This window comes from Oculina patagonica, chromosome 6 (assembly GCF_052425735.1).
Source record: "Oculina patagonica isolate OP01 chromosome 6, crgOcupat, whole genome shotgun sequence".
In the NCBI taxonomy this organism is placed as follows: Eukaryota; Metazoa; Cnidaria; class Anthozoa; order Scleractinia; family Oculinidae; genus Oculina; species Oculina patagonica.
Genome location: NC_135763.1, coordinates 25852474 through 25877014, shown reverse-complemented (window position 1 = coordinate 25877014; position 24541 = coordinate 25852474). Strand labels below are relative to the sequence as shown.

Sequence of the window (24541 nt, the reverse complement as noted above, 5' to 3'; positions counted from 1 at the left end):
AGGCAATGGCATATCAGCTCATATATCATTGACCTCAATATGGTAGCCGATACGCATCAACGAAAACAGCTGGGGAGTCCAAATATCGCAATTCTTTGGGCGTTTTTAATAAAACAATTATTCCAATCGCGTTTGTTGGATATGATATTGTTATAGACAACTCGGCGCTAAGCGCCTCGTTGTTATACCGTTCCATAAAAAAATACGCTTACCAAATTCCGTCGAGAACTCGATCGCAGCGGACGATGGGAAGGTTGTGTTAAAATACCGTAGAATATACAACGGCTTTCTTGTATTCTGATTGGCTATATTTTCTATGGCATGGTATAAAAACGTGTATTCACTCATCAAGTATAGGCAGAAAGAAAATGAAATGCTGAATCAATCTGATGGGACTCAGGGACAAGTTTTGATTTCCAGTTTCATTTCGATTCAGGTATCATTAAATTACAGAACTATTATATAAAATATATTGCTAAAGATAAGGGGTTCTGGCAACCCGAAAAAAAACACTAGGGGTAAGGTTGCCCTCTCTATGCGAGCCAGAGGCTCATGTAAAAAGCCCATGACAATAATAAAAATATATTATACAAACAATGGGAACTACTATAAGTAAAAAAAAAAAACAATTATTTGCAATTTAATGTTAACTAATTGTAGTACAGTCAAATCAGCAATCAGCGATGGGAGCGGTACACAAGCCACTGAAAATGACGCTTTTGAGCCCTTAAGTTTAAATACCACAACCTAGATTTAAGCTTATTTTCATTCCAGTTCCAGCTAAACCGGACAGTTTGAGACTTGAAATTATACAGTTTGGCTCATTTTTGGAAAACCTCCATCGCGTAGATTCATCTTATTTTTCACTACAGCCCATAAGAATCGAATACGAAAGTGGTAAGCGAGCAACCGAAAATGACGAAATTGAGCCCTTGTGTTAAAATACCACTACGTAGATAAAAACATATTTTATCTCCAGATGTAGCAAACCGGCCAGTTTGAGACTGGAAATGTACAGTTTGGGTCTTTTTGGAAAACCACCATCACGTGGAGTAATCCTAATTTTTAATCTAGCTAAGTCCAAAAGAATGAAATATGAAAGTGGTACATGAGCCACTGCACTGAAAATGACGATTTTGAGCCCTTGTCTTGAAATACCACCACGTTGATAAAAGTGTAGTTTCACTCCAGATCAAGCCAAAGCGGCCAGTTAGAGACTTGAAATGTACAGTTTGGGTCATTTTGGAAAACCGCCATCACGTGGATTAATCCTAATTTTCACTCTAGCTAAGATTAAAAGAATCGAATATGAAAGTGCTACATGAGCCACTGAAAATGACGATTTTGACCCATTGTTTTGAAATACCACCACGTAGATTAAAGCGTATCTTCACTCCAGATCAAGCCAAAGCGGCCAGCTTGGGATAAAAATTTACAGTTTGGGTCAATTTGAAAAACCGCCATCACGTGGATTAATCCTAATTTGCACTGTAAGTCCAAAAGAATCGATTATGAAACTGTTACATGAGCCACTGAAAATGACGATTTTGAGCCATTGTTTTGAAATACCACCACGTAGATTAAAGCGTATATTCACTCCAGTTTAAGCCAAACCGGCCAGTTTGAAACTTGAAATGTACAGTTTGGGTGTTTTTGGAAAACTGCCATCACGATTATTAATCCTAATTTTCACTGTAAATCCAAAATAATCCAGTATGAAAGTCGTACATGAGCCACTGAAAATGACGACTTTGAGCCCTTGTCTTGAAATATCACCACGTAGATAAAAGTGTATTTTCACTCCAGATCAAGCCAAAGCGGCCAGTTTGAGTCTTGAAATATACAGTTTGGTTCTTTTTGGAAAAGCGCCATCACGTGGATTAATCGTATCTTTCACTCTAATTGAAAAAGAATCGAATATGAAAGTGGTCTATGAGCCACTGAAAATGGCGATTTTGAGCCCTAGCCTTGAAATACCACAACGTATATAAAAGCGTATTTTCACTCCAGATCAAGCCAAACCGGCCAGTTTGAGACATGAAATGAACAGCTTGGGTCCTTTTGAAAACTGCCATCACATGAATAAATCCTAATTTTCACTTTAGCTAAGTTTAGAAGAATCGAATACGAAAGTGGTACATGAGCCACTGAAAATGACGATTTTGAGCCCTTGCCTTGAAATACCACCACGTGGATAAAAGCCTATTTTCACTCCAGATCAAGCCAAGCAGGCCAGCTTGGGATTAAAATGTACAGTTTGGGTCAATTTGAAAAACCGCCATCACGTGGATTAATCCCAATTTACACTGTAAGTCCAAAATAATCGAATATGAAACTGGTACATGAGCCACTGAAAAAGACGATTTTGAGCCCTTGTCTTGAAATATCACCACGTAGATAAAAGCGTATTTTCACTCCAGATCAAGCCAAAGCGGCCAGTTTGAGACTTGAAATATACAGTTTGGTTCTTTTGGGAAAACTGCCATCACGTGGATTAATCGTATTTTTCACTCTAATTGGAAATGAATCGAATATGAAAGTGGTACAAGAGCCACTGAAAATGACGATTTTGAGCCCTTGTCTTGAAATACTACCACGTAGATAAAGGCGTGTATTCACTCCAGATCATGCCAAACCGACCAGTTTGAGACTTCAAATGAACTTTTTTTTTTGGAAAACCGCCACTGCATGGATTCATCCTAATTTTCACTCTAGCTAAGTTAAAAAGAATCGAAAAAAAAAGTGGTGAATGAGACATTGAAAATGACGATTTTGAGCCCTTGTCTTGAAATACCACCACGTAGATAAAAGAGTAGTTTTACTCCAGATCAAGCCAAACCAGCCAGTTTGAGACTTGAAATGTACAGTTTGGGTCTTTTGTGGAAAACCGCCATCACGTGGATTAATCCTAACTTTCACTGTAAAAGAATCCAATATGAAAGTGGTACAAGAGCCACTGAAAATGACGATTTTGAGCACTTGTCTTGAAATACCACCACGTAGATAAAAGAGTATTTTCACTCCAGATTAAGCCAAACCGGCCAGTTTGAGACTTTAAATGTACAGTTTGAGTCTTTTTGGAAAACCGCCATCACGTCGATTAATCCTAATTTTCACTCTAAGTACAAAAGAATCGAATATGAAAGTGATACATGCGCCACTGAAAATGACGATTTTGGGCCCTTACTTTGAAATAACACCGCGAAGATTAGAGCGTATCCTCACTTCAGATCAAGGTAAACCGGCCAGATTGAGACTTGAAATGTTCAGTTGGAGTCTTTTTGGAAAACCTCCAACACGTGGATTAATCCTAATTCTCACTCTAAGTCCAAAAGAATCGAATATAAAAATTGGTGCATAAACCACTGAAAATGACGATTTTGAGCCCTTGTCTTGAAATACTACCACTTAGATAGAGGCGTGTATTCACTCCAGATCATGCCAAACCGACCAGTTTGAGACTTGAAATGTACAGTTTGGGTCTTTTTGGAAAACTGCCAACACGTGGATTAATCCTAATTCTCACTCTAAGTCCAAAAGAGTCGAATATGAAAGTGGTACATAAGCCACTGAAAATGACGATTTTGAGCCCTTGCCTTGAAATACCACAAGGTAGACAAAAGCGTATTTTCACCCCAGATCAAGCCAAATCGGCCAGTTAGAGACTTGAAATGTACAGTTTGGGTCTTTTTGGAAAACCGCCATCACGTGGATTAATCCTAATTTTCACTCTAGCTAAGATTAAAAGAATCGAATATGAAAGTTCTACATGAGCCACTGAAAATGACGATTTTGAGCCCTTGCCTTGAAATACCACCACATATACCCCTTTTTTTCTGATTTTTTTTTTCTTTTTTCTTCTTTATTGTAAATATTTTTATCTTTTATCTTTTTAATTTCTGTATGGCGGAAGAGCCCCCAAGGGGGAGCTATGCAATAAAGTATGTATGTATGTATGTATAGATAAAAGCGTATCTTCACTCCAGATCAAGCCAAGCCGGCCAGTTTGGGAATAAAATGTACAGTTTGGGTCAATTTGAAAAACCGCCATCACGTGGATAAATCCTAATTTGCACTGTAAGTCCAAAAGAATCGAATATGAAACTGGTACATGAGCCACTGAAAATGACGATTTGGAGCCATTGTCTTGAAATACCACCACGTTGATAAAAGCGTATATTCACTCCAGATCAAGCCAAACCGGCCAATTTGAGTCTTGAAATGTACAGTTTGGGTCTTTTTGGAAAACCGCCAACACGTCGATTAATCCTAATTCTCACACTAAGTCCAAAAGAATCGAATAGGAAAGTGGTGCATGAGCCACTCATTCTCGTTCCCAGAGCCTCCGTTTCTTTTGGTCACGTGGTCGGCGAAACGAAGGGCTCTGGTAACACTGACTACCGGATGTCGTAAAATCCACGACATCCGGTAGCGCATGCCTACTGCATAAATGTTCGTCTGCGTATGCTCAGTAAAAGAAAGGGGAAGGCTGGGGCTGACTAACACGAGAAGAAAACGAATTTTGAAAGAAGATACGAGATTTGAGTTTAGCGTTCGAAAGAGCTGTACAGCAATCCTTGCTACAACTGTCGGAGGACATCAAGAAACAAGAAATGGAACAGGAAGCCGCCCTGCCTTCTGTAGTCGTTAAGTAGAACGACTGTCCTTGTGTTTTGCCCGCTGGTTTTGGCAATTCAAGTCGTTGATAACTTACACAATTCGATTCGTTTGGAACACATTGAATTGCATGGCTGATAGATGTGTTCTTGTTGCGTCGTCTCTACACGCAATATTATCTGAAGGCAAAGTTAGAATCCAGAGGAATTGGAGTTATTGTCGCGCTGTTATAGTGTTTAAACATGGAGTCGAGGATATCATCAGCCGATAACCTTCCGACGGTTGATGATACTGTGAATTGTATTTATGGCCATGCGGAGGTATTGCAGAAAATTCAGAACTAAAAAAGCCGCTGATCGACGAGGTATCATTCTATTAAGCAGCGGTAAGAAATATCACATTGAATTTCAAAATCTTCTTGTAATTCATGAACTTCATTTAGTGTGTATATCTTGTATAAGCTAAGTTGATAGTGCAAATGTTTGCAATATTTTTAATGCAATAAAATGTACAACCGAGTTACACCTTACAAGTGATGTATTTGTCATTCGTTCATAAACAAAGGTCTGCTTCGTGAATACGTTATTCCAACAAACTCCCAGTGTTATTTGGTCTTTTCCCGGTAACATTTTCAAACTTGCCCGCTTCATCTTCAATTGTTTCGATGACCGGAAGTATAACTAAAATTGCGTAGAAGCGTTTCGTTTTTCTTACCTAATTACGCATGCAGTTTTTATCAGCCAATCAAAAAAATCATATTTTTTACCGTTACCAGGGCCACTACGTCATGTCATTTAAAAAAAAAATACGCGTGGCCCTGGGGAAGAGGATGATGAGCCACTGAAAATGACGATTTTGAGCCCTTGTCTTGAAATACTACCACGTAGATAGAGGCGTGTATTCACTCCAGATCAAGCCAAAGCGGCCAGTGTGAGACTTGAAATATACAGTTTTTTTTTGGAAAACTGCCATCACGTGGATTAATCGTATCTTTTACTCTAATTGGAAAAGAATCGACTATGAAAGTGGTGCATGAGCCACTGAAAATGACGATTTTGAGCCCTAATGTCTTGAAATACTACCACCTAGATAAAGGCGTGTATTCACTCCAGATCATGCCAAACCGACCAGTTTGAGACTTCAAATGAACATTTTTTTTGGGAAAACCGACACAACATGGATTAATCCTAATTTTCACCTTAGCTAAGTTAAAAAGAATCGAAAATAAAAGTGATGCATGAGACATTGAAAATGACGATTCTGAGCACTTGTCTTGAAATATCACAACGTAGATAAAAGCGTATTTTCACTCCAGATCAAGCCAAACCAGCCAGTTTGAGACTTGAAATGTACAGTTTGGGTCTTTTTGGAAAACCGCCACCACGTGGATTAATCCCAACTTTCACTGTAAGTCCAAAAGAATCCAATATGAAAGTGGTACAAGAGCCACTGAAAATGACGATTTTGAGCCCTTGTCTTGAAATACCACCACGTAGATAAAAGAGTATTTTCACTCCAGATTAAGCCAAACTGGCCAGTTTGAGACTTGAAATGTACAGTTTGAGTCTTTTTGGAAAACCGCCAACACGTCGATTATCCTAATTTTCACTCTAAGTACAAAAGAATCGAATATGAAAGTGATACATGCGCCACTGAAAATGACGATTTTGAGCCCTTGCTTTGAAATAACACCACGAAGATTAAAGCGTGTTTTCACTTCAGATCAAGCTAAACCGGCCAGTTTGAGACTTGAAATGTACAGTTTGTGTCTTTTTGGAAAACCGCCAACACGTGGAGTAATCGTAATTCTCACTCTAAGTCCAAAAGAATCGAATATGAAAGTGGTACATGAGCCACTGAAAATGACGATTTTGAGCCCTTGTCTTGAAATACCACCACATAGATAAAAGCGTATTTTCACTTTAGATCAAGCCAAAACGGCCAGTTTGAGTCTTGAAATGTACAGTTGGAATCTTTTTGGAAAACCGCCATCACGTGGATTAATCCTAATTCTCACTCTAAGTCCAAAAGAATCGAATATGAAAGTGGTACATGAGCCACAGAAAATGACGGTTTTGTGTCCTTGTGTTACAATACTACGAAAAACAATAAAGCTTTACTGCATTCCAGATCCAGCAAAACTGGCTAGTTTGAGACTTGAAATGTACTGTTTGGGTCTTTTTTGAAATCCGCCATCACGTGGATTCATCCTAATTCTCAATCCAAGTCCAAAATAATTCAATATGAAAGTGGTACATGAGCCACTAAAAATGACGATTTTGAGCCCTTGTCTTGAAATACCACCACGTTGATAAAAGCGTATTTTCACTCCAGATCAAGAAAAACCGGCCAGTTAAGACTTGGAAAACAGCCATCACGTGGATTCTTTCTAATTTTTACTCCAGATGTAAAAGAACCGAATAACGATGTGCTACATGAGCCACTGAAAATGACGATTTTAGGCAGTTATGTTGAAATACCTCCACGATGATTAAAGCGTATTTTCACTCCAGATCCATCAAAACCGGCAAGTTTGAGACTTGAAATGTACAGTTTGGGTCTTTATGGAAACCGCCATTACGTGGATTCATCCTTATTTTTACTCCAGGTCCAAAAGAACCGAACAACGAAGTGCTACATGAGCCACTGAAAATGACGATTTTGAGCTCTTGCCCCTTGTACGATGGTAGGGGTATAATTTTGCTTGTACGGCCGAGGGTAAAAGCGTTATCAAATATAAACGGTGGTTTCGCGATCCGGAGGTCAACGCAGGCTCGTTCCCGCGGATTCTTTTTTTTTTTATTGCAACTTTTTTGCAGATGACAATTTACATATTTGGAGGGAAACTGCGTCTGCAGTTTTTTATGTGTATACCATGTTTGTTTATGGAGTGGGTGGAATCTGCGGGACTGTTACCTTTGCCATATATTAAATGTTGTTCATAGGAGCAACATTAAATGGGGCTTCAAACAGCTTCACCAAATAAAAATAGCCTACAAACATTTTTTTTAGGTTAACTCATCTGCGAGCATATTATAGGACGATTAACTTTAACGACTGGAACACTTTTGCTTTTGGTCAAGACATTTTTTTTTTGGCTTGGTGTATTCTGACTCAACTAATTCGGCGCCACAACAGAAGAGAGCAACTCAAAAGTGTTCATAAATGTTTTTTGAGTTTGATGGCCGGTCTGCCAAAATGTATTGCGAATTTCACTACGCATTTTTTTTTTTTTTGGATTTGTAGAACATTTGAAGCACAACAGCATCTATAATCGAAAGCCAATTTCTTTTAATGAAGGCAGCAACTACTACACATTATCTTGAGTCAATTAAATATTCAGTGGAATATCCATCTAATGATACGCTTGTAAAATCTTCTGTCATCATGAAATCACTTTTTATTACTTTTATCACAATTATAGCTAGTGCTTTTATTACCACACTGATATTTCCATCTTTATTGTTATCAGTCCAAGGTTTTATTGTCTTTCCCATAAAATGTTTCCGAAAACTTCAAAATAATTACTTTTCCCTTTCAAGAGATTCGTCGTTCAATTTTGCGCTTGCTAGTTATTAAAACGAGAGTGCCTTTTAGTAAATAAACATGTCAGGTCAAGAGATTTCTAGATACTATAAAACAGAAATATAACATATAAACTTATGAAAATTCTCATTTACAATCTCTTGCTAAATCAAACCCAAAATTCAAACAGAATGCCCGTTGACGAGAATCGGAATATTTCCTTGAAAGAAATTATGCGGAATTCATCCGAAAGCAACACACCTAGTTTTTCTTCAGAGTTTCAAGTTGTTGTCCTGATATTTCTGGAAGTGTTAATTGTGGCGGGCAACGCATTAACGATGCTGACTGTCTGGCGGTTGCGAAAACATCCCCTGGTGGTCGATGTTTTGATATTCACGCTGTCTCTCGTAGATGTCTTAAACGCTCTAACCAGTGTAACAATTGCGATTCTGATGAGATTTTTACTTCTTCGTGGTCAGAAAATTCCACAGATGCTCTGTCAGGCGCAAGGCTGGTGCATTGTATCTTTCGAAATGATGAGCGTGTTTATAATTTCCCTGGTTTGCGTCGATCGTTTCACTGCCATTGTAAAACCGTTTTGGCACCGCGTGCACGTGACATGTAGTCGAATGTTTAAGGCGGTTGTCATTGTAGTAATATTTTCATCCTTTGTAGCATCTTTGCCACTGTTAGGGTGGGAAGCATATCGCCCAGTGGACTGGCTTGCAATCTGTCTGTTCAACTACCGAAGCAGTTATGCAATTTTCATCGCCTTTTTTGGCTACTCTCAGTTGTTTTTCGTCTTGTTCTCTGCAATTGCGATCGTTAACTCGCTCAGAAAGGTCTCGAAGAAGCAACGCAGATTAACAGCGAGATACTCTCAAAAGAGACGTATTGTGCGAAATACAGAGTTTATGCCAATGCAAAGAGTGTGTACTAACACTGAGCGGCAAAGTCGTCAATTAGCGAAAATCTGCATGGTTGTGGTGCTGTTTTTCTACATGAGCTGGCTTCCTCTTGTGGTGAGTTTGGAATCTTAAAGGGTTACTTTAGAGCAAGTTTGTTGTTATGACAAAAATCTACCCTTAACTGACTTCTAGTCTTCGTAGGAGGAACATCACTCTAAAGATTAGTGTATGACTCGCTCTGCATTGAGATGTCCGTGTTTGAGTCAGAGATTTGCGTTCTTAATGCAAGACACAATCGATCTTTCTTCACACATCGATTATAGTTTTTTTTTTTATTTCATTTTTTTAATTTATATTTTCTTTACGCCAGAGGCTTGGTTGTTACGTTTGAAAGATAAGAAACGGAAAAGGTCCTGGCATAGATAAAAGTTAAATTTTCCAATAATGACTTGGCTGAATTGTTATTTCGCCGCTGATCTATTATAATCAAACATATCATTTTAATTAAAAGGCGACAATTTTTTTGTATCTGATTACAAGTGTAGATGCTAGTTTAATAAAATAACAAAAATTGCATGTTTACCCTTTATACGACAGATGGCCTTTAAAATTTTCCTTGCTGCAATCCGAATGTAGGTCAGCGAAGAAATAGTCCATGAGCCAATTCATAAAAAGTGGCTGGAAAAGCAATTTCGTAGCACCCCCAACCGAACAAAGTTTCCTTGGTACCAAATTAAAGCTTAGGGCCTAGTGTTTTGTATTCAACTTGTTTCCAGCCGCGAAAATGGAGCTTAAAGGAAAAAACGAGAGGTTTTTATCAGGGTGTGGGTGGGGATAACTTTAGAACATTCAGGTCGGTATATTATAACAAGGCCAATATCTCCCAACCCATTACACCAAACTTTACTAAACTTGGAGGGATTAAACAATCGATCATACTCTTTAACATAAGATGCTTTGTTATTAATTAACTGTCACCATAGAGACGGTTGCTAAGGCCTATATAATAAAACAATGACACTTCAAATCCTGAGTTTCAAAATGAAAGTTGAATGATCACGCTTTTAATAAAAGTTGTTATAGCGCAATGAAAGCTATAATTGGAAGAAATGTACAAACATAACTTCTCCCCGAGTTAAAAATCCCTCAGTTAGCAAATATTCCCTTGCATTTTGAGACATTTAGTACCTTAGCAACCATTTGTTTACATGTAGACTTTGGACAGCTGGGCCGTAAAAGTAGTACGATGACCTGAAATATAGCAGTATTTCAAAAATTATTGCTGTTTGGGTGATCAGTGGTCATAATAAAAATTAAAAATATGGTTGTATCTTACCTTTAAAATGTTAAAATTTAATTTTCGGCAACGTTTCTGTTGCCTTCCTCAGAATTAAATTACAAAAAGAACAAATTTAAAAGTTATAAAACTTCTGACGGTCCCTAAGGGATATAATTAGTGGCAGATACGCTTTAGGGAAAGACTGGCGTTCATTAACAGCTTCGGTGTTTACAGTGGAATGCAAAGATTTTAAAAATAAGCTTTTGTTTTAGCTGCAAACGCCTCGTTCCGTTCTACAAAGTTTGGATGAATGTCATGTCCAGTGGTCTCCGAGTGCTGTTTTATGGCAGACTTGATTTTTAACTTGATTTTTAACCTTGTAATTAGTTTTATTTGAGGACCTCTCTGAAAATGACGTCATGCGAGGGGAGCCTCCTCTTGAAATATTTTTTTATTATTTTTAGACTCATTATTGCCTCGAGTGCCAGGCTAGTGCTCTGCCCCTCGAGAGTTCCAGGATAGTTGACTTTCACCAATGTATACAAAAGGACACGATTTGCATTCCACTTTATATACTATGCCAGTAACTTGGTTCTCATGTGGCTGTTCCTTGGGTTTTCTGAGAACATCACCAAAATCAGCCAATTCGCTGTTTTTGTAACCAATCACACGATTAAAAAAGTAAAACGAGAGCATAATCTTGAAAACTCATTTTTCATGGGTGACTGTCGAGTATAGTAAAATGTTATATTGTATATTATAAACAGAGAATTACGATTGCAAAAGTTCCCAATGTTTTTTTTACATTATTCTGTATCTGTGGTTTCTGTGGTTGGTACGTATACTAATTATCAATACTATTATTATGTAATTATCTAATGAGATTATTGCTGATTTTATTTGAATAAGATAACACAATTTTTGCAGCATCGACAGTGCATGCCATTTGCATAATGTTCAAGTATCATTTTCTTGACTGTGTGTTTCATTTCGAGGGTTTCGAGTGCCTTTGCTGTTGTTTATAAGCTTTGAATATTTTGTACGTACAATGTAGCGACTTGAACCATATTGCCTGCTGCACAGTGGCTCTACTGTTGTACACAATAATGACTGAACTAAATGATTCCTCAAAGAAAACGCGCTCGATCAGTCAATGGTAGTAACCCAAACTCAGTGAGGTAAATGCCTTTTTCCACGTTAGAAATGTTAATGGCAATTTGTGTGTCTTTAACAATAAGACATATAGAAGTCATTTTAAACCTGTGCAAATCAGGAAAGATGAAGTCTTTAGAGTAATGGAAGGATGTTAGAGCGAAGGTCCTTAGGGAGGATATCATAAGAGGTGCTATTGGCCATGCACAAATAAAGACCACGCGACAAGAGCTGATAGCAAAAAAAGTGAAACTCTCCTCTTAACCAGCAGCGCACGAGGAAGTGACCAATGAGCCCGTGCAAAGGCGCGTCTGTCAATCTAGTATCTTGGTAACAAATCCTGACAAATGCCACCCTCGACACCCTCACCAAACTGAAGCTGTAAACGTTTACAAATGCTGTGAAATCAAGCCGCGAAGACAGGAGGCAGGGATGTCATTCTCAAGGCAGACAGCAATTTCAGTGCATATAGTGCTATTAGCCGGGCATCGGTACCCTGTAATGTCAATCAAAAATGCTGAAAGAAGCAAGCGCAGTCGAAATGGACAGACTGTGGAGATTAGTAGCTCACAGCAACGTTGGAAGATAATTCTGGCACTGGGAAGACTTGCCTGCTTCATTTCCTTGCTTGTGAATGAGCAAGACATTCGTATTCTCACAAGCTAGAAGGACGTGTTGTGTACGTCACAGATGGCTCCTTGGGTACAAGACTTACGGGAAGCGATAGTCGTGTGTTGTCAACGGCAGTCCCACAGCTTTATACCGAGCAGGAAGAACTGGGATGTTTTTGCACGTTCTGGATGCATTCACAATGGTCATCGACAATTGAGTATTTACTCTTCTGATGCAGACGTAAAAGTGCTGGCAAGCCATCAAACAAACAGCCCAGCAAGAATTGCCATCGTAAGTAGGACTCAGAATCATTCTCGAATCGTGGACATTTCCAGTGTTTGCAATCAGTTAGCGGAAATAGTATGCAAAGTGCTTCCAGACCTTCATGCACTGACTGGCTGCGATTCGGTTGGTGCCTTCTCCGGCAAACGGAAAATGAAAGCTTTTAAGCTAGTTAAGGAAATAACAAACTACGAGAACTAGTTCTTCCCCTTGGCCACGATAATGTACATGCGAGGGACGAACATGCAGCAGATGTTGAAGAACTTGTTGGCTTTTGTATGGAAAGGCAGGGAAAGATGTTAATCAAGTTAGATACCACTTATTCTACAAAATGAAGAATTACAGTCGCACCACCTCCCGCCACTGAATGTCTGCCCTCAAGAAACATATACAGCAACCTTACAGGCTTATATTTGGAGAAATGCTTTGGAGTCAAACCCGACAGCCCATTATTCAGTTGGTAACTTATGATCTATAAAAGGACCAGGAACTGAATATTAATTACACAGACCAAGCTCTAGCACCTGAGGCGGTGATGGAGCTGGTTTGTTGTGGATGCAAGGTACAGTGCCGGAGTCGGCGCTGATCCTGGACAAGAAGTGGTATGCTTTGCAGAGATGCATGTCTTTGCAAGGACAGTAGTTGCACCAACTGGTCAAGCAAGGAGGAAATAGACGGGGATAAGAGCGACCCCGAAGATGCTGAATTTTAATTAGTTAATACCTAGAATTAATATGTGTAGAAAGACAATTTTTTTTAGAATTTGCGACTCCATTGGAAAGTTTGAAATTTTCTTTTTTATGTTTTTTTTTCTTCAAATAATTTATTGTGATTTTTTATATTGTTAGATCTTTTCTTTTCAGGACCTGCATTGATAGTAGTTTTTTCTTAAAAATGATGCAGTAATCTTGTTTAAATGTGTTTTAATTGTAATTATTGTTATCATTTTTATTTTTATTGTTATTGTTATTATTACTAATCATTATCATTATTTTTATTACATTTTGAGTGTAAAAGAATGATTAGAGCCATTGGGGGCATTATCGATAGCATTTTGTATTTACCATCATTTCTGTAAATAGAAGCTGTCGTTTTGTTTGAATAGGAATGTGTTAGCGGTTTCTCCATATCTTTAACAGTTTCCTTATTTCTTCATGTTTCGTGGAATTTCAATGAGTTTAGGAACATATATCAACACAAAACTGAGATGGGTTTGTGAAGTTGATATACCAGCTATCCGTAAAGTACAGTATAATCACCATTCCGTATGGTAATAAAGAACAACGTTTTTAATAACCTTGCCTGGCAATCTTTGCCATAATGGCATAACTGGTACAAAAACGACCACATTTCATTCTAGCACAATATATTTCACTCCATTTATTTCATAACCGCTGTACTTGCTGGATATAACCGTGCAGTGTGCTTGACAGTGTGCATACTGTACACAAAGGTTTGCAGTAAACAAATGGTTGCTAAGGTATTAAATACTTCAAAATGCAAGAAAATACTTGCTCATTCCGAAATTCTTCACCCGGAGAGAAGTTTAGTTTGCACATTGCTTCCTTTTTTAAACCTTTATTTACGCTAATACAGCTTTTATTAAAAACGCAGCCATTTAACTTTCATTCTGAAACTCAGAATTTGAAGTGTCGTTGTTTCATTAAATAGGCCTTAGCAACGGCCTCTACGGCGTTCGCTAATTCATTAAATAGCATCTCATATTATAGAGTATGATCGATTGTTTAACTCCTCCTAATTTAATGAATATTGGTGTAACGATGTTATAAATATCAGCATTGTTATATAACACCGATCTAATGTTTCAAATTTATCCCCACCCACCCCCTGTTACAAACACCTCATTTTCTTCGTTAAGCTCCATTTTTACAGCTGGAAACAAGTTGAATATAAAACACTAGGCCCTGAGCTTTGATTTGGTACCAATGAAACTTTGTTCGGTTGGGGGTGCTACGGAAATAGATTTTTGAGGTCCTGGCTCATGGACTAAAAGTACTTTTCGTCGATAATGAATTGGAAAACAATTACCACATCGCTTTATCCACACATCCACTTGTGCTGTATAATGAAAAGGCGGTCTTAGCTTTTTCTCGCTTCAACTTCTTTCTACAAGTTTCAGTTACAAACTTATAACATATGTCATATCTGTCATGTCGGACGTGATAATATAAATGTGATAAGATAAAGATTTTTTTTATTATTATTTTCACCAGTATTGTACCGAATGAGTGACGACCATTTTTTTAATATACAACTTGGATTTTCCAAACCACCAAAAACACTAACTTGAGGAAAATTGTTAGCACGAACACTTTTCACACGAGTTGAAGAAAACTTTTAATTATAATGAAATTCAAATTTGAAGGGAATGACCTTTAATTACTGTCACTGAGCTGTCATGAAATAGTATGATCAGTAAACTAAAATTGCGTTTTTGATTTCTCGAATTTGAAGAGAACAGCCTAGCCATTGCTTGTTTTATTTTGAACGGTATATTAATAAGTTTCAAAGTATACGGTCTTCAAAGTTTTGTTTATTTATGGGAAAGGACGATCGGCCGCTTGAACACTTACGGTATTATTTATGGTATGTGTTTTTGGAGCAATCTTTCTTGTAGAAGGTCTACAGAATAAGATATTATAAAGTTTCTCTATTAGGGGTTTATAAGACGGTACGATTTTGCATACGATTATCGCATGGGACACGCTTACGGCATGACTAAAACAAGAATCGCGTCGTGTAAATCAACCTACCACATCCTTACGATAAACGCGCGCGCATGTATATACATGGTCCAAAGTCATGTCACAGGCCTGTCGTAAGCTTCTCGCATGCAAGAAAGTCGTACCATACATGTCGTCCCTTGTGTTGACATTTCACATAACATATTACAGATGTGCATAACGATGCAGCAAGTTTCAGTTATGGACTTCACCAAAATGGTTTTCGTGGCATCTTTCCTGGCTCTATCAAGTCCTGTAGCCAATCCTTGTATTTATTTTTTGATGTGGAAGAGGTACAGAAAGGCATTTATGCAGTTTTTTTTTTTTTTTTTTTTTTTTTTTTTAATATTTTTAATTTCTTGCCATACAAACATACAGTACAAAATTACAAAGAAAAAAAGAAACACTACTTACAATTTAAACATTACTTACAGTCCTAACGCTACTTACTTACACTAATACAATACTTACTTACACTACAACAATAAATTATTACAAGCTTAACATTACTTACTACAAACAAAGCACGTTAAAAAATAAACAAGGTATATTATGCTATGGAGAGCAGAAGAAAAAAGAGACATGCAAAGCAAACACCAGCTTTCTAAACAAAAGGTCAAAAAGCAGGTTTCGAAAAAATAGAGTGACCTAAAATATTTTCGGTGGAGTTTTTTAAAAGGTAGAGTGGAAAAAGGAAATAGTCTAACTTAATACAGGAATAAAGATATTCCATTTTCTGTAATGTTGAGCCAGTGTACCTTTTTTCCTGGCAATGTAAAATTCTAATTTAAGAGTAGCTCTTAATTTAGCCTTAAAAACTGGTAAAGAGGGTTTAATCTTATCAAGCTTACACCTATAAATAAAATATTTTCCAAGAAGAAGAATATGGTTAACTACCATAGAGTCTGTATCGATATCAAACTTACCAAACAAAACATCGGTGAGAGAAAAATTTAAAACTTCATTCTTATGGATGGCCAACCACGACAATACCTCTTTCCAGAATACCTCGCTTGCTTTACAAAGAAACAATAAATGCTCGAGGGATTCATCTTCAGAGTAACAGAAAGCACATAATGGCGAGTCTACAATCTTAAATTTATAAAGTCTGTCATTTGTATACACAATATGGTTTAGTAATTTGTACTGAAAAGCTCTTAACTTTGTATCCAAAGTAACACTAAATGCTAGAGAATAGATTTTCTTCCAATCGACGGAGAGATTTGGATAGTCATTTTTAAATTTCTTTTGGGCAGTAGGAGGAATTACTTTACGAGAAAGAAACTCTTCATAAACTATTTTGGAGGGAATGTTAGAAATATCCAACATTTCCCCCTTTATTGGCACTTCAAAAGAATTTGCAGGGCAGGAGTATGGTTCACGGTATATACTCTCACCCTTGATAATGGAGCGCCATTCCTTTGGAATGGCACTGACTACTCCCATTAAAAGGAAAAATTGACTAGGTGATAGTTTTGACCTGAGAACTTTATCACTTTCCAGAAACGTATTGTCTTTAGAGACTAAATCTCCGATTTTGCTTATCCCACAGTTTATGCGGAAAAAGGCATGATATAAAGATTTACCTTCACATAGAATGTTTTTATTATTCCACAAGTATTGGTTCATAACATCCCCGTACGAAACCACTTCTTTACTTGAAAGAGTTGACCACGCAGCAAGACAATCTTTGTAAAACTCAGGTAAAAATATGGGCAATTTTGGGCAATCAAAATGACACTGCAAAATGAACTTTCCGCCTAGTTTTTTCAAATAGTGGTTTAAGAAGATCTTCCAGGGACTAACATAGTCCTCAATATACTTCTTCACGCACATTATTCTTTGCGCTAGAACCATAGATTCTATATCCAGCATCTTAAGCCCTCCATTTTCAATGCAATTAATCAAAGCTAACCGTTTAACCTTATCCTTTCCTTTCCAAATAAAGCTGTAAAGTTATTGACTGCCTGTATGAGATCTTTAGACACATGAATAAGCGACGCTTTCGACATAAATTTCGGAATAGCAAAAGATTTAACGATTTGTATCTTTCCCATTTTATAGCCCCTTGATAGGGGCTATAAAATGGCGAGAACACTCTTTGAGAGAAAAGGCCTTCCCTTATGGTAAGACACATTCATTGTTAATACTGGGATATTTTTGACTAATTATAATGGTTTGTGCGTTGCACTCCGCCGTGATCATCGTCGCAATTCAATAACTGGCACGGCACTCGATTTTTCCTGGCACAGGACTCGTTTCTTTTACAGTCATGTAACTCGAAATAAGATCCCATAGAAAATGCGGACACCCGTGGTTAAGGGTTATGCTACCCATTTAATATTAATATTAATCCTAGGGCCTTGAAAAGGTTCGGTGTACTGCTGCAGTTTGGCATTCGCTTTAGTTGAGGTGTTTCTAAGTGCCATTTTTTTTTCGTTGTGGTATATTACTTTGACAGAACCTCAAGAGAACAGTCAACCAAGAAAGGATGCAGGTTCTTCTTCACTGACAATGTTACCACTGTCAGGTCCAGCCGATCATGGCCATGGTTCTTCCTCTTCTTATATTTTTACAGATCGGCATGAAATATGTCAAGCAATCGATACTTGCACAAAATTTGATTTAACGCAGAGAAAACCTCCATACAGACGAAGAAGAAGGATGAAATGCACGTTTAAAAAAGAATGGAACTCTCATGATCTCAATAGCTGTGAAGAAAACTATGTCATGCATCAGCTTATGGCAACGAACAATGCAGACCTAAAATATACACGTTTCGAGACGTCTGTTTAAATTGGTAAAGTAGGTATTTTGGTCGTTAACGCTTATAATTGACACTTTGTATTGTTTAATAATGGCCATATTTGGCTTTTAAAAGGTTGGACTATTTTGAAATATAATGTTTGTGTTTATTTATTTTTTTGTATACAAATACGTTTATGGTTGTTAGATCACGGAGTCATTCACACGTCCCATTATATAAAAACTTTATCTTGTTCCTAAGTTGCTCGAAATAATTTAAGCGTGTATGTTTTTATTAACTTTTCGTCTATCTGTCAGCAAAGGTCAATGTACAAGAGGAACGGGTTCCTTTTGGGTTTTTACACGAGGAGATAAGTTGTAGCCATTGCGATTGGTTTAGGTTATTTAATTTTTTTTTTGTTTGCGTGACTTGAATCAAACTGAGGAACAGACTGTCTCGTCAGGAATAAGTCACCTCGGACGAAAATGAATGACGCTTTTGTGACTTTGTTTCGTGAACTTTTTCTTGGAAAAATTCCCTTTTTTTAACAAGTACATACTTGCGTTGCTTGCCTTATTTATACAAGAGAATGAAACATAAGTTGGACGTTCAGCAATTGCCCTTTTAATCATTCTGCTTTTTAACAATCAAATCCGGTGATAAAGAAACATTTAAAGTTGCTATGCGTTTCTTCATTTATTCAGGGACAACTTCGGTACTGCCACCATCTTTTCCTCGGACGACCAGCGTCTTAGTATTGACGGTGTAAACTGTACCATCACTGTTGTTACAGACCCCCGCCACCTGGTACACGCTGACCTCATCACCTGGTTTGACCGGTATACGAGCTTGGTGACTCTCTTGGCGGGAAAAGGAGCTGGTTGAGCTATGACTCCAGTTGAAGCCGGTCGTCTTGGAGTAACCAAGGCCAGCTGAGAGGACGCTCTTGAGGTTTGCTCCGACAGTCGCCGATATGGAGTCGCTGTTGCTTCCACCACTAGAACTGGTTTGTGAAGATGTGGTTCCTTCTGTAATTGTTACAACCTTTGTGATTATTCCGTCACTCAACTCGTTTCTTAGAGTCGAAATTCGATCAAGCTGTGTAAGAAATTAATATGTTAATCATAAAGAGTTTAGAGGGCTAAGACTAGCTGCCATAAATAGTCAGTAGTTAGATGCAAGGTCTGTTTATGCATAGTAGATACTTAATAAGGATTGAAAACTGCGAAAAAAGCATCTGACACTCAAGGAAGTCATGATTACGCAGAAAAAAATAGTACAATAAAAATAAAACATATGGATGCTTGCATAAACAAGAAGCAGCGAAGCGTGGTCTATTTTTCGCTTTATAATTCTTGTTCTGGTGTTATTTGAGTTTCATTTTCTATATAGAGGAGGTCAGTTTCGTTTACTGTGCTTTAGAAATAAAATTGTTATGAAACGTTTACCATATCCACCGGTTTGCAGTCAATCTTGCATCTAATCAAAAAGAAAAAAGGAAAAGAAAATAAGGCAGTCTCGACAATTGCATAGGTCTAGATTAAAATGGAACCTGTGATACTATGCTCCAATAGAATTTTTAGTCTGCTCACATTTAAAGGTAGTTACAGACTACAACGTTATCTAACACGTACGGTTATTCCAGGCTCTTTGTTCCTAATGTAGTAAACTATTTGCATTTCCTCTCCCTATATTTCTATGTCGTCAATGTTGCAAGTACATAACATTAGGAAATTTACTCATCAAGTTGATATGTATTTAACGATTATTCAGCCTCTCAAACGTATGAAAGTTCGCTTCTGGAAAAAGAATACCTCAAAGAAATGTTCATGATCAATAGGAAAAAGGGTGGGAACACAACAGTTGGCAAACGATTTATGAATTCAAACTTTCCTGGTCATTGGACGTACACTGCTTTATAAGACAAGAACAAGTTGGCCTCCCTATTCAATCTGCCTTCGAGTCCTTCAACTTCACAGCCATGCATTGTAAACCTGCCCAGTTCCACAAAAGTTGTAGCAATAACAGAACTTGATTGCCTTCTTGGTCTCTTCCTCGATAAGACGACCCGTACAAGGCTCAAACTTGCTATACAGGTCTCCACTGTTCTGGTATTTCTGCGCCCAAGAATCGAACGTGGCTCTTTCAGCACTGCATTCGTTTTGCAAAGCTCTTTGCATCTTCCCGTTCTTGTAGCTGCATGTCTTCTCATAGGATGTAAAAGGATTTGGCGCCCGATTAAACGCGCACGAGAAAGCTTTACAAGAGCCTCCCGCTTTGACTGCAGCGCTGCATTCTCTGCTGCAACCACATCGTTCATAGCCACCTTCATTGCCCGACATCCAGCAAAAGTTGGAGAATCCTGAACCAGCACTGCTTCGGCAGTTCTCCATTGCACAGTAGCCATCCACGCAGCTGGGAAAAAAAGTTTTGTAAAGTAGTAGATCATGCTGTAGAAATTTCCATTTTCGTTTTACCATAGAAGTAACCATCGGACGTACAAGGGAGGGGGGGGGGGGGGGGTTTGATATGTCAACTATATATCTGTCCATGATATTAGACGTTGCCATGCAACGTCATAAATACAAGCATGTCTTGTCAATAATCGTCATTTTTAACATTTTTCTTTATTTTTTCCATTTTTTTTAACAGAAGTGCAAGATTCAGTTATTTTTACATTTCATAAGCATTCTGGCTTGATTTTGCATCAATTTCCATTATTTTGTGACTTTCAAAGAAAATGTTGAAATCCAAGATGGCGGATCCAAGAGGGCGGCTCTTGTGACGTCACGTGACGTCATATGGCGCCACAGCCAATTAAAATCATGCATCTTGTAGAGTAAGCTAAAGGCTTTCTTCTCAGTGCAAAATAATTTCGCTACGTCTTAACCCTATTCAGACCGGGGGGGGGGGGGTTGAGGCCCACGCTGACTTTGAATTTTTGTAACTTTTTTACGATTTAACCAAATGCTGCCAAACTTTCTGAGTTGTCCTAAAACTTATCTGGCAACAATTTGGTGGGGTTCGATGATGTGTCAGTAACTTGACATCACCATGGCAACGGCATTTTGACAGGCATGTTTTCCCAAATTTGTAATTTTGGGTGTTTCTGTTAATAAAAATCGTCTTAAATGGAATTATTTTTACATTTTGTGGGTTTAATGCACATTTTTATTCATTTTGAGTACTTTGCAGTGATTTCTGGTGGTTTTCTAGCATTTTCGAAAAATTTTGAAATCCAAGATGCCGGATCCAAGATGGCGGCTGTTTTGACATCATGATGTAATTGTCACGTGATGTGACGTAACCATCCTACGTGACGTATACCAAAAGAAAGAGTTTCGGATGTATAATACTTCCTATAAGTTTGACGGTGATTGCTTAAATATACTGGAAGTTACAAGCCCCCCCTCCCCCCCCCCGGTCTGAGAAGGTCCAAAAAAGCCCGTTCTGAATAGGGTTAATATAACAAAAACTCAGTTGAGTGGCTCCTCCCCCCTCCCTTGTACAATGGTGGGGGTATGAGTGTTCTTGTACGTCCGAGGGTTAATTCTTACTACATTTAGATACTTCAGAAGTTGCCAAATGGGGAGCCTACGTTCAAGAACGTTGTGGAAAGCGAGCGAAAAGATGACGGTGCAGAACGCCCGAGAAGTAAACAATTTTCCCGTCCGGCTCTAATCCGACTCAACAAATGAGTCTTTTGTTCCATTAGCCGTTCTTGCGCGAATATTTCTTGGATAGTAAAGAAAAAAAAAGTTGAAAAAGTTGAGTTGAAAGCGCACATACATGCGCTTGTTGTGTTAGCGCGCCAAACTAACAGCCGGCACTCTATATTGTTTTAAATTCAAAGCCAGTTTTTTCTTTTTTGGACACGCATAAGAAGTCAATGCAATGTAGGGAAAGTGCCATAGTTGATTCAACTTACCCTGACCGCATGCATGTAACAAACGGCAACAACAACAACTGCACAGTTGAAAGAAGAAGCCCAAGCATGATCATATTTCCCATTGTTGTCTTTTTTATAATAATCTCTTTTTTACTGAAAAAAAAAAAACAAAGGTAACTTTGTGCAAGCTTAAATCAGATATGACTCTGTTCCCATGGGGATCTAATCTCTTCCCATCACTGTTATTTCTTATTAATTTCAAGATAATCTCAACCGAGGCGAAGCAACTTGACTCATACTGCTTCACCAACGTAATTTTAACCACGAATCCGCGTAAACTCAACATTGATTTGGAAGCCGGGATTTAATGAAGAAAGCTCAGTATTTCTTATTGCAAATAATCCATTTGTCCATGACGCCGAATTTTTTTTTGTCGATCTTGAAATGACCAGAACAATTTCCAGATGAGATGTGGACGGCTTTTTGCTATTTCGCTTTTTTTTTAAATTATATCCGAAGTGCCTCAGACCTTCGAACTGGATAAATGGCTTTAAAATCGTAGGTGATAGAGCCGCTGACTTCATCGTGCGACACGATAGTAAGTTATTCACCTTAACAGTATGCGAAACGTAAAATGTTGCGTTTTCATGATACACTTACCACCAATTAGGAGAACGAAAACTTCCCAAACAGATCCTATACTGTGGATAGCATGTAGGCCTTGCGATTTTTATAATCACCATTGTTGTCTGTATGTCTATAGTCATGGCAAATGAACTAGTCATAATTACACACAAGCTGTGCAGCTGAAGAAAAAGTTCATCTCTCCATTGGCAGCTGTGGACATAACATGTGTCATGAGGGCTAAATCGTCAAAATTACAAAATGGCAAAAGATTCTTTAATTTATGTTTTTAAAAGTTGGTAGTTTTATTTAGGACCTTGAGTCAAATAAATAGTGTTTTATAACGCTGTTTGGCGGGAATGTTGTACTAAGAGTGCATTTAATACTCCCTACCAGTGGATATCATATTTTGTGCACCACGGCAGCGGGATGATAACAAAACTGACTGACAAGATATAATAGATAAGAATTATTTTAAATGATCGCGAAGTAGCTACTGATGCATCTCAAATTTAAGCCATCGCCCCCTGAATAAACAGCCTAGATGCCGACTGTTTAAACAGGACACGGAACTTTTGTTTGGTGCAACTGGCAAAAGTCTACATAATAACAACAGCAGCCAATATTTTTTCTTTAATTTCGTAAATTTTAAGATGATGTGTGAAACTATGGTAACGTAATGTGGAAATCTAGTTGGCAAACACACTGTGAGAACAACTTTTCACTAGCAAGTTGATTGCTCTATGTTAGTCCAAATAAAAAGATAAAGTCTGAGCTTGCATTTTGTTAATTGAACTGACTGGAACCCTAGTGAAGTCCAATTTGAGTCCTACCTTAGCTTCGTAAAGGTTATTAATAAGGCTGTATTTTGCCCAGCTCGGGCAACTCCCGACCAAGTACACCCGATAACAGAAATAAAGCGTGTAACTATCCAAGCGCGGGGGTAAATGTGAATTTGAGTTAAATTTTAGGAGGTTTAATTAAAGGAAAGGAGAAAGAACATTGCTTTTGAAACGCCACCAGACAGTTGACCCCTACGCAAGAGCACTCCAGGTTGTCAGGGGGACTTACTGGTGTCCGTCCACCAATTTCAAACTTCAAATTCTTATTTTAAAAATTCGCAAAACACTGCAAAACATAGATTTGTGAAATTAGCAGAGAGTGTTTGGATTGCTTGAAACGCTACCGAGATATTCGCATTAACCCCACATTAAGCGGTGGAAAAACGCATTTCACGTGAACTCCCGCCTTAACTTGTCGTGCCGAAGTTCACAACATCCAGATAATACACTACGAAAAAATTGAATTGAAGAGGCTTAAACTTCTAGTTGACTTTTGGTTGTAATGTGTTGCCACGAGTTTTCTCTTACCCAGATTCCTTTCCTTTTTTTTCATTACAGGGTCAAAGAGAAGAATGGGTCTAATACTGTTCTCTGTTCATGCGTATATAATGAATTCTGTCCCTTTGTTTATCGGTTATGCTCGCTAAGTTTGCAAAGATGGCTTTAGTTATGGAATGTCTTAACCTTGGTAATGTACTTCTTGCACTTCTACTGGCGTTCATAATTTACCAATTGATCGACTTGTACCAGTTTAGAGGTATGCCGCCTGGTCCGCGATTCACCAATCTTCCGCTGATCGGCAACCTATTCAGTTTCAACTTTGATGGCGAGATTTTTCAAGATGCTGTTGCAAGGTAGATTTTTCCCCTTTTCTTTACAAATCGTTGTAAAGAAAATATTTTTCTTGTTCATGTCCTAGTTCAATTCTCTTCACGTTATTTGCATTGATCTTCTTTAATAATTCTCTCAATATTCGGTGTTTACCTTGTTTACATCACACCGGGCTGTCGTATTTCAATGTTGTCCTTTTGATATCAGAAATGTAAAATAGGGTGAAAGAAAAGCACTTCGTATTACTGAAGGAGTTTCAAGAAAGTATGTACAAGGAAGTGTTCCTGAAATCAAGTCAAGATTGTTTTGTTTCAAACCTTGACAGAGTTACATGACTGTTTCAATAAATAGGAGAGACAGTCTTAAAAGTAAGTTAGTGTTTGCATGCTATCAAAGTATAAGACTGGGTAAGATTTCCGCACAGTGTGTATGGGGTTGTGCCGAAATCTTGCCTATGTAAGAGAAAAATCCGCATCAGCCCATAAAACAC

General features: G+C 38.0%; 2 protein-coding genes and 1 pseudogene across 3 annotated transcripts in view; 1 reads left to right on the top strand and 2 right to left on the bottom strand.

Annotated features, from left to right (window-relative positions):
• Nucleotides 1–24541, bottom strand: part of LOC144658247 (neuromedin-U receptor 2-like) — a 249672-nt gene that overhangs the window by 169247 nt on the left and 55884 nt on the right. The gene's annotated exons all lie outside the window — the stretch shown is intronic.
• LOC144658254 (uncharacterized) lies at nt 18467–22478 on the bottom strand (annotated as a pseudogene). Its single transcript, XR_013571660.1, has 5 exons — nt 22415–22478; nt 21794–21907; nt 19776–20280; nt 19314–19344; nt 18467–18963 (listed from the first exon to the last, which is right to left on the bottom strand). The product of XR_013571660.1 is annotated as an uncharacterized LOC144658254 (transcript).
• LOC144658178 (steroid 17-alpha-hydroxylase/17,20 lyase-like) overlaps nt 23604–24541 on the top strand; it is a 31574-nt gene continuing 30636 nt past the window's right edge. Inside the window, exon 1 of the mRNA XM_078518534.1 lies at nt 23604–24074. Within this exon, the coding sequence (XP_078374660.1) occupies nt 23857–24074 (218 nt within the window). The 5' untranslated portion in view covers nt 23604–23856. The remainder of the gene's footprint in view (nt 24075–24541) is intronic.